The sequence below is a fragment of the Lactuca serriola genome, chromosome 3 (assembly GCF_051521515.1).
Source record: "Lactuca serriola cultivar US96UC23 chromosome 3, Lser_US96UC23_V15, whole genome shotgun sequence".
NCBI classification, from domain to species: domain Eukaryota; kingdom Viridiplantae; phylum Streptophyta; class Magnoliopsida; order Asterales; family Asteraceae; genus Lactuca; species Lactuca serriola.
Window position 1 is genome coordinate 98,639,631 of NC_136410.1, and position 11,492 is coordinate 98,651,122.

The 11,492-nt window shown below is 31.9% G+C and overlaps 1 protein-coding gene across 1 annotated transcript; it reads left to right on the top strand.

Moving 5' to 3' along the window:
• Positions 1 to 5,628: 5,628 nt before the first annotated feature.
• LOC145092928 (monosaccharide-sensing protein 2-like) lies at positions 5,629 to 10,306 on the top strand. Its single transcript, XM_079030926.1, has 6 exons — positions 5,629 to 5,961; positions 6,049 to 6,183; positions 6,264 to 6,830; positions 7,696 to 8,570; positions 8,641 to 8,828; positions 9,553 to 10,306. Exons 2-6 carry the CDS (start codon positions 6,099 to 6,101, stop codon positions 9,983 to 9,985), a joined length of 2,148 nt encoding a protein of 715 aa, XP_078887052.1. The 5' UTR covers positions 5,629 to 5,961; positions 6,049 to 6,098; the 3' UTR covers positions 9,986 to 10,306.
• Positions 10,307 to 11,492: the final 1,186 nt, after the last annotated feature.

An 11,492-nucleotide genomic window follows, 5' to 3' on the forward strand; every position in this document is an offset into this window, starting at 1 on the left:
ACGTATCGTAATGCTTTACTTTTTAGTAGTTCTAAGACTAGAGAATATAGACTTTTTGATTCTATTGTGGAAATTTATTTCCATTGGTTTATGTCTAGGAATTTGAAGGCTATGAACAATTGGTTGATGTGGATGCAAAACCCAATTCTGATGTAATTTATTTTTCCTCTAGCTTCTTGCTAGAGTGTTTTGTTTTTTTTATAAAATTTGCTACTGTTCATAAAAAAAATAATGATAGAAATTAAAACATTAAGCAAATAATTTTAAAAAATTAATTAACAATAACAACAACTATAAATAACATTAAAACATATATTATATTTAATTTTCTTCATGTGTGACTCGCGGGTAGAACTCATTCAAACGATTGAGATTATGCAGTTATAATAGATGTATATATTATCATATAATTCAAAATAATCAATATATTATATCTTTACTATTATATAAAGCATATTAGATGTTTCTTGAAAATTAAGAGGTATAACTATTATAACACCATGTATAATCTTATTAATGCAATGCAAACGCATCTCACTTGTAACTTATTACGGTATTAGATTTTGGACAACCCTAAAATCCTATAAAATCTTCAGACATCGTTTCTCGTAAATCTCTTATGTCTCCCTCCTTACTCTCTTCGATCTCCAGCAGGCCTCCGTAACCACCAGCCTCCTGACGTCGTCGCTACCTCCACCCTCCTGATGTCGTTGTTACCTCTTAGACCTTCTATCGATAAGTTGATGTCCCTCCCCACCTATTTTCTTGTATCTATGTGGGTTTCTTTTTCTCGGTTTGAGTGTTAGGACAATCTATTTACTATTTGTAAGGTTGTATGTGTTGCGGGTTTCCGTTCACTTTTTGATGGAAGAGCTGACTGGTGGTGTAGAAACACCATAGCATTGGTGAGTTCATGAAACGTCATCCCGTTATTTCTGCTTCTTCATTGGATTTTCTTCAGATGCAACGAATCTGTAAGTTAAGTGATGTGAATTGGTGCAGACCCTGTTTTGTGGGTTCTATTTTATCTACTTTATTTCGGAGTCAATCGTTTATTCTTACACAACCAATGAGATAGATGTGCTCAATTATTCATTTCTGTTATAAATTCATTAGATTTCGGGAAGTGATTCTAATATTCTTTTTGTTTCTCTAAATCCTGAGAATATTGCACTCCACCTGTTTGTTGTTATGCCTATGAGATCATTCAACTTTTTCGTATAGTAGTTTTGTAGGTTCTATTTTATCTACTTTATTTGGGAGCTGGTCATTTTTCCTCTCTGGTTTGTAAAGATTGGGGCTTCTTCTAGGTGATTCATACCAACCACTGAGATAGATGTGCTCAATTCTTCATTATGTTATAGATTCATGAGTTTTCGGGAAGTGACTCTAATATTCATTTTGTTTCTTCAAATCCTGAGGATATTGCACTCCACCTGTTTGTTGTTATGCCTATGAGATCATTCAAAATTTTCGTATAGTAGTTTCATGTGGCAAACTTATTTCCTGTAAGATTATGTATATGAGCTTTGTAGTTATATGTATGCAACTATAGGTCTCTCTCTGATAGAACTCGAGAACGATCCATGATAATATGATTACTACATGTGGTAGCTGCTAAATTAAATGTTTGGTGTTTGTTTTAAATACTGTATCAGGTTGGTCATCAGATTGTTGTAAGTTAAATGACTTTGGTGTTCACTTCCCTACAACCTTATACATCCATGTTCAATGAAACGAAGCTACTAACAAGATATATTCGTGAAATTTAAATAACAAAACAAGTGGTTTAAGAGTTCTTCGGGTAAGTGTTAATGCCAAATTCAATCCTTTATTGTGAAGTGCACATTTGGTGAAAAAAAGTGGCCATTGATACATCAACTGAACATGCCAGCCTAATCGATAGGTGCATAAATTAACTGTTCACATGTTCATATGACTCTGTATGAAGTTAATAAAATCTTTTTGGGGAAAGACATCCAAATCAAAGTGTAGCTCCTTATGGGAACTGAGGGAGCATGTCATGGTTCTAACCTAAAGTTAAAATGGTTTGCCCAAGCTTGTAATTGTCTTATTGGATTTGTGCCCATTTTCCATTGGTGAAATTGAGTTGAATTACTTGCGATTAATGATACTTGTTAGGTGAAATCAATATTTTTAAATGGAAAAAGATGGATTTCAGATCCTTAGGGATAAGCCAAGTAATGGTCCCCTCAGCTCCCTATACTATTCTAAAGATTCTCCAAACCCAATGTTACTTCTATTCATGTTACATTTACTTTATATAGAGCAATTTTTCACCCTTCATCTATAGGTAATATGGGTGTAGGATGTTTTTGTAACTCGGTAGGGGGTTATGAGAATGCATTCCCCCCCCCCCCAATGTTACTTCTATTAGTTTTTTTTTCGGACATGACCAGTTCTATCACTCTTTCTATGTTCTATGATAATTATTAGACCAGTGATTCTCTTTACTTCATATGTTTGAAGCTAAAAAAAGTTGCTTTTGTTTACAGGATTTGAAGCCTACTTGGTTGGTGGTTGTGTGAGACATTTACTTGTAAATAGAACACCAAAAGATTTGTATATTATCCCTACAGCTGATCTTAATCATGTTTCCTTCCTTAAAGCTACTCTATTCTTGTGACATTTATGTACCTATGTAACCATGATCGAAAAAACTTCATTAAAAGAAGATATTTTACCCATGCTCTCTCCATCTCATTCTTGATTATGCTGGAAAAACATAAATTTTGTTGGATTCAAGATTTCGTTTTTGTTTTTAATGATTTGTACTGATGCGTTTTTTTGTTGCTTGTCTTGTATTTGTATAGGTTGAGTTCAATTTTGGTTGATTTTGAAAATCTTCAAGATATAGTTTGTTATTTATACCAATTGTGTTTATTGGTTTTCCAAGGTTTATGTGTTGTTTGATTCTTCCATTGTATACTTTATATATTAATAATCTTAACTTGGTTAATATTTTTTTGTATGTTTCTAATGTTTACATTGTATTGTTTCAGAAGCATGAATATTGTGATGATAATGTTATTTTAATTTACATCAGACTTGTTATTTTTCAGATAAAATGTTTATATAATCTTACTTGGTGTTGGTAAGCTTAATGTAATATGTCTTTTATACAAGGAGTCCAAGGAAAACAACATTGCTAATCTGCTCATCGTAGTTGATATCTCTATTATATTGCTTTATAAGTGAAGCTTCTATCATATTTATGAGTTGTTATGAGTTTATATGTACTAAAATGGATATGTTGGCGAATGTGCAACACAAGTTACTTCTTTCTCATGGTATTAGAGTGTCAAGGTAAGCTTGTATCCGGATATTCAACACAAGTTAATTCTTTATCACCCCTACCCCAAAAATCATCACATAGACTTGATGGAATCCAAGTCAACTTATTTGATAGCAAAAAACATAAAATAACGAAAGATCAATTCTAATTCCCTTATATTCCTTTGGGATCAGTGAACCAAAAATATCCTTAATTTTTTCTTCAATTGGAAAATTTTGCCATTCATTTTGATGTCTTAACTCGTTAATTTTGTAGGATCATTCATTGATGCTCCTAATACTTGGTGCATTTATTTATGATTTTTTATGTGGTATTAAATCAATAACATTGTTTACTAATATAAAATATATAAACAAAACCAAATACAAACTAAACGTTTTAGGTAATAATTAATCTTCCTAAAAGAAATTAATTATATTTTAATGTTAGTTTAACTTATAATATCATATGTCATAAAACTTAAGAATAAAAATATAAAAAAAATAAAACAAATTAAAAATGTAATATACAATTAAAATAAATTTGTTTTTAACAACAAACATTAATGTACATTATGTTTAACCTTAAAATAACTCGCCTAGAGAAAACTAATAGCATGTTAATTTGAACATGACAATTACAAAATGAAAAATATTAGCTTTCTATCGAAAGACACAATTCAATAAACATAAATATATATTGTAAGAAAAAAGGAAACCACTCACTGCTCTGAAACTAATTGTCGCCGCCGCATTGCGCGAGTACGCTACTAGTCAATTTATTATACGAATTATCATATCAAATTTAATAACAACGTTATTGCTATATTAAAAAAAACATATATTTTTTAACACTTCAACTATATAGATTTTCCTGCACAACGTGCAGACATTCGCCTAATATTAATATAAACAAGTCAATACGTGATTATCTAATACATAGTTTAGTTAAATATGAATGTGAAAGGACAAATTAGACGTTTGTTCTTAATTCCCCATGAGATGTGTCGTCCCATTTCCATGTTAATTATGTGAGAGGTATGATTAAATTTAGGATCTCCATATGAAAAGGTAGGACTCTTTAACCTCGATGAAATTATTACACATCATCATTCACCAATGCATATCATGTTCGTCGGATTCCACATGTAACCCCTCAAGAACTGGTATTTAGATGTTTCTTGAAAATCACCACATAGACTTGATGGAATCCAAGTCAACTTATTTGATAGCCAAAAACATAAAATAACAAAATATCCATTCTAATTCCCTTATATTCCTTTGGGATCAGTGAACCAAAAATATCCTTAATTTTTTCTTCAATTGGAAAATTTTGCCATTCATTTTGATGTCTTAACTCGTTAATTTTATAGGATCATTCAATGAAGCTCCTAATACTTAGTGCATTTATTTATGATTTTTTATGTGGTATTAAATCAATAACATTGTTTACCAATATAAAATATATAAACAAAACCAAATACAAACTACACGTTTACACGTTTTAGGTAATAATTAATCATTCTAAAAGAAATTAATTATATTTTAATGTTAGTTTAACTTATAATATCATATGTTATAAAACTTACGAATAAAAATATAAAACAAATAAAACAAATTAAAAATGTAATATACAATTAAAATAAATTTGTTTTTAACAACAAACATTAATGTACATTATGTTTAACCTTAAAATAACTCGCCTAAAGAAAACTAATAGCATGTTAATTTGAACATGACAATTACAAAATGAAAAATATTAGCTTTCTATCGGAAAGACACAATTCAATAAACATAAATATCTATCGTAAGAAAAAAGGAAATCACTCACTGCTATGAAACTAATTGTCGCCGCCGCATTGCGCGGGTAAGCTACTAGTCAATTTATTATACAAATTATAATATCAAATTTAATAACAACGTTATTGCTATATTTAAAAAAACATATATTTGTAAACACTTCAACTATATAGGTTTTCCTTCACAACGTGCGAATATTCGCCTAATATTAATATAAACAAGTCAATACGTGATTATCTAATACATAGTTTAGTTAAATATGAATGCGAAAGGACAAATTGGACGTTTGTTCTTAATTCCCCATGAGATGTCTCGTCCCATTTCCATTTTAATTATGTGAGAGGTATGATTAAATTTAGGATCTCCATATGAAAAGGTAGGACCCTTTAACCTCGATGAAATTATTACACATCATCATTCACCAATGCATACCATGTTTGTCGGACTCCATATGCAACCCCTCAAGAACTGGTATTTGTTACGACCAAGGACCAGAAGTTCATCCCTCTTCTTTCTCCCCCCATATCTCCCCTTCTCTTTCTCTCTCTCATCTTCACTCTTAACAAATCAAAAAAAAAGCACAACTTTTCACACCAAATTTTCCATTTTTGTTTCTTCCTTTATGATCATGTGGGTAGATCTCTGATGGGACTTCTCCTAAATGTGCTTCACTAGACCAGCATTGCCTGAATTTCCTCTTCTTTGAATCTTTATGAACATATATTTGTTTAAATATGATTGTTCACAAGTGAGTTTGATGCAATTTAAACAACCCTAAAAATTGTTTCTTTGCATTTTCTCGTAAAGATCATCATGGGGATGCCATACATAACTTGCTGAATCCCTCAGTACTCATCTGTTCTTAAGGTACCCTTTTGAGTTTCTACAGTATATTAGAATTTTTGTTCTTTTTCGTCGAATTCTTTGATTGTACTTCTGATTTTGTTTCTTTAGCAAACCCAAATCTTTGAAGAATCCATTCTTTATTGTGTAAAAAAGTAAAGATGTCGTCGAAGGGAGCTGTGTATGTAGCAATTGCTGCCGCCATTGGCAACATGTTGCAAGGATGGGATAATGCCACAATTGCAGGTACGTATTATATAACCTCATCATTTCGTTTATAAATCCACGATGTTCATCGTAACCTAATAGTGCATGCATGCATGCAGGAGCTGTTCTTTACATCAAAAAGGAATTCCATTTAGAAACACAACCAACAATCGAAGGGCTAATTGTAGCCATGTCACTAATCGGTGCAACAGTTATCACAACATTTTCAGGACCTGTATCAGACAACATCGGAAGGCGTCCAATGCTTATAATTTCATCAATGTTTTACTTCACTAGTGGTCTAGTAATGTTTTGGTCTCCAAATGTTTACGTTTTGCTAATAGCAAGACTTCTTGATGGATTCGGGATAGGTCTGGCTGTGACACTTGTGCCCTTATATATCTCTGAAACAGCCCCATCAGACATTAGAGGGCTGTTGAATACACTTCCACAGTTCACGGGTAGTATTGGAATGTGTTTAGCGTACACTATGGTATTCATTATGTCATTAAAATCCAATGCCAGTTGGAGAATGATGCTTGGGGTCCTCTCTTTACCTTCTGTTTCGTACTTTCTTTTAACTTTGTTTTTCTTGCCTGAATCTCCTCGATGGTTGGTGAGTAAAGGGAAGATGGATGAGGCTAAAGTTGTCCTCCAATGGCTTCGTGGCAAAGAAGATGTATCGGGTTTGTTTCTTGAACTCATTTGATCATCGTTATGTAGTAGCAAAGGTATATGCAAATAGGGGGACAATTTACAAAAAGATATATGGGGGTTAAAGTTATCTAATTTATGAATTTTGAAGTAAAATTTTAGAACATCTTTATGGATGAATGCAAGAAATAATAATGTACTTTTCTTTGATTTGTTTAATGTAGCATCATGCTTTTATTTCTTTTTACCACAATATGTATGGTAGTGTGAAATATTCATTTTCATATTATAACAATTATTTTTATCAAAATACAAAACAATTTGCACCTGGTATATGTGCAAGAAAGTAACAACATACTTTTATTTATTTGTATTATGTTATTCTACTTTTTTTAGTTATATTAGAACATTATACTTTTAGTTTATTTCCTAATAAAGTATCACACTTTGAAAATATACCCAATCATAGGAGTACACTTTCATTTTTCCTCTTGACATTATTTTTTAATAATATCTATCTAGTTATTGCAGTTAAAACGAATTTGTATTTGAAGTACATTACTATAACCATAGCTTTTTCAAAGTATATGTTGTGATATGAAAAAATAAAATCAAAACTCTATAATAAACAAATCAATCAAAGTATATTGTTGTTTCTTGAACTTAACCCCTTTATTTATTTATAGTGCTATAATTGGAAAGATTTTTCAAAATATAATGTTCTTATATGAAAACAAGAAAGTACAATGTTATGATTGGGTAGATTTTGTAAAAGTGCAGAGACTCTTTAAAAGAAAAATAAATTGAAATTAGAAACAAAATGGAGGGTGCAACTATTGGATTAAAAACACTTAAAATTAATTTATTTGGAGGGTTTTGTTTTTTTTTTTTTTCCAGGAGAAATGGCGTTACTAGTTGAAGGTCTAGAAGTGGGAGGAACTGAAACGTCAGTAGAAGAGTACGTCATCGGGGCTGATAACGAGCTTAGTGAAGATCACGTTGAAGAGAAAGATCAAATCAAGTTATATGGAGCAGAAGAAGGTCAATCATGGGTGGCTAAACCTGTGAGGGGCCAAAGCTCTTTAGTCTTAGCTTCACGTCAAGGAAGTGTAACAGCACATATGATGGATCCGATGGTGACTCTATTCGGAAGTGTCCACGAGAAACAAAACGAAAACGGAAGTATGAAAAGTATGCTTCTTCCAAATTTTGGAAGCATGTTCGCTCAAGAACACCATAAAACAGACAACTGGGATGTCGAGAGCAATCACGACAAGGGTAATTTATCAGATGATGATGATGATAATAACTTGAAGAGTCCATTGTTATCTCGTGAAGCAACAGAAAGAGACGTGGTTGCCTCTGCTTCAAGGGGTAGTATGTTACTAAACAACGCTAATGAGACAACCACCGCCATGGGGATTGGCGGTGGGTGGCAGTTGGCTTACAAAAAGTCCGACGATGGGAAGAAAGCTGGTGGACTTAAGAGGATCTACCTGCACCAGGAAGGTGGCGCCGCCGTTGAATCTAGACGTGGGTCAATTGCTGCACTTGGTGTCGGTGGTGGTGGTGATGGTGAGGCTGTCCGTGCGTCGGCTCTTGTGAGTCGATCGGTTCTTTGTCTAGACAATGTCACCGGAGAAAACCCTATTCAGACTGGCACAATCAAGCCGCCGCCGTCTGCTAAAAAGGGCACAAGTTGGTCGGAGCTTTCAGAGCCTGGTATTAAACAAGCGTTGATTGTTGGTGTAGGGATTCAAATACTTCAACAGGTGATCAATCGATGTGTTTCTATCTTTAATTGGTTTTAATATGTATTTATAAACGGATTTTTTTAAACAGTTTTCTGGTATAAATGGAGTTTTGTACTACACTCCTCAAATTCTTGAACAAGCTGGGGTAGGAATTCTTTTGTCTAGCATGGGAATTGGTTCTGAATCAGCTTCTTTCCTCATTAGCGGTGTCACAACCTTATTGATGCTTCCTAGCATTGGTATCGCCATGAGGCTTATAGATGTAGCTGGCCGAAGGTAAGTTCTTTCTCTTATAAAAGAAGACACTTTCAAATATTTGTTTATTATAGCATTGCATTTTCATTTCATCTTATTACAACATTATGCTTTATAAAATCGACCCATTTTATAGAATTGTTATCGAATTTACAAATTAATTTTCAATGTTATAATAGGTAGATTTTTAAAAGTAAAAGTCTTCATAAAAAAGAAATTGTAATTTCATTGTTAAAATTGCTAGATTTATTTGAAGTACAATCTCTTCATAAGGAAAAACAAAATAAAATACAAAGAAGTAATAGAATAAAATGAAAGCATGATTCTATAATAAATGAAAAGAAGTGCATTGTTATTATTTGCATTAACCCTTTGTATTTACGATCTTCTAACTTTGGTTTTCTTGATCATAGAGTAATTGGACATTAGACTAAGGGGTTGTTTAGTAAATTGCAATGAATGCTGAGTTAAATGGTTCCAACCTCTTAATGGTTAAGAGATTTAATGTTGCTTAACCGTTCAGAGGCAAACTTTGGACTTGTTCAGATGCTGCAACAAACGCCATGAATGTTGAACAATTCAGAGTGTCATCCGAATGGTTCCATTCAAAAGTTACTCAACAAGCCTGATTAAAAGAATGAAATGTAGCAAAATTAATAGATCCTTTAGTGTTGTGAGTTTGATCGACTATACTAGTTTACAAAAAAAATTACTAAAATGAATTATTTTTATCGTTTTTTCCCAGGATGCTGCTCTTAGCTACACTACCGGTTCTTTTGACATCACTCGTTGTACTAGTTTTGAGCAATATGATTCACATGGATTCAGTAACCCATGCAGTTATCTCCACCATTAGTGTTGTAGTTTACTTTTGCACATTCGTGATGGGTTTTGGACCAATCCCCAACACACTTTGCTCAGAGATCTTCCCAACGCGTGTGAGAGGCCTTTGTATTGCCATTTGTGCACTTACCTTTTGGGTAGGAGACATTATAGTCACTTACACACTTCCAGTGCTGCTCACCACCATTGGACTTCAGGGTGCTTTTGGAATCTATGCGGTTGTGTGTACCATCTCATGGTTTTTTGTTTACTTCAAAGTGCCTGAAACAAAGGGTATGCCACTTGAAGTCATTACAGAATTTTTCGCCATGGGTGCTAATAAGAAGTCAAATTGATGAGATTATGAAGATTGAGACAAGCACAAAACCTTTCGATGATGTGGCAAGGCTCAAGATCAAGAAACTATATATGTGCTAAGAGGTCGAAAGGAATCAAATAAATTTGTTATGATTCACATCTTAGTTTGCATTGAATTTTTGCACTATAAGTTTCATTTCGATGAGGTTACAAACGTGATATCAGGATTAGTATTTGCATTTATTCAAAAAATTTGTTTAATTTCATGCTTTTTGTTTCATATGTATGTCTTTTTCGATTTAAAAAACGATTTGGTTGTTTGCTTTAAATGGACAGAAGAGTGTGTTACAATGTGCATACCCATCAAAGAAATTTTCATTAATTTATGTTGTATATAAAAGTTTTGATACTTGCATGTACAAGTTTTCTTGTGTTATGACAATAGATTAGCCAATTTACATGGGAAATGAGATGTAGCATTTCCCTAGAAATCTTTTTTAGTCGAACCCATTGTTTTTCATCTATAGACGAGTTTTCTTTCATCCATTCGTGGTAGAGATGTTTGTTTAGATGGATCGATTTGATATAATCTAATCAAGTAAATCCAAATAAAATTCAGTTTTCAAAACATGGATCCTAATAGTACAAGTTAAATTCATATAAGATGTGATCCAACAAAATTACAATTCAGTTGGATCAGATTTTGCAATTCAGTTTTTAAGAGGCAAGACATTATATATATATATATATATATATATATATATATATATATATATATATATATATATTAGTAAAGTACCCGCGCAATGCAGCGGGGCAGATAATTCATTTATGAAAATAGTGTCCATGCGGCGATTAGTTTCATTTTCGTGTCAATTTCAACTTTTGGCTTATTATTTTGTGTTTGGTTGTTCCTTGCGGTTAACAGTTTCTATCTAGGTGCATAGCTACAAGAGTCTAATAGTTTTCCTTCCGATGTCATGTATTGCTCTGGTTTTACTTTACCTATTATTTCGAATGTGGCGTCCATAAAGGGAAAATGAAAAATATAATATCAATAAATCGATCTGTTTTGTTAAACGGTCAATGAATTTGCTTTGAGCACACTATTTTCTGTTAATAATAAAATTATGTTTCTTTTATGAGTTAAAAGTAAAAGTATGTTTTTTTAATAATAGAAGCTTGTAAACTTTTTCATATAGAAATAAATTTCTTTTGTTATTTTGATTAAAAATAAAATTATGTTGTTTTTTTGTTATAAATAAAAATACATTGCTATTTTAGGTTCTAAATAAAATTATGTTTTGTTTTGATTTACAATAAATATACACAAGAATAGATTCATAATTGTTAAACATAAGAAAAAATTAATATATTTTCTTTAATATAATTACGCTTGGAATATATTCTAATGATTAGAAATTAGGATTTATGAAGTTTAATATAAAATTACGTTGCAAAAATCAGTTTACTTGTCAAAATATATTTTTATAATATTGTTTGGTATAATTTTAAATCGATTTTTCTTTAATTTGAAAATGAAAA

What these genes read in the sequence shown, in the direction of transcription:
- LOC145092928 (XM_079030926.1), top strand. Translation starts at nt 6,099, where the DNA reads ATGTCGTCGAAGGGAGCTGTGTATGTAGCAATTGCTGCCGCCATTGGC. An exon ending in TGGCAAAGAAGATGTATCGG is followed by an intron (nt 6,831 to 7,695) that starts GTTTGTTTCTTG and finishes TTTTTTTTCCAG; the next exon opens with GAGAAATGGCGTTACTAGTT. An exon ending in ATAGATGTAGCTGGCCGAAG is followed by an intron (nt 8,829 to 9,552) that starts GTAAGTTCTTTC and finishes GTTTTTTCCCAG; the next exon opens with GATGCTGCTCTTAGCTACAC.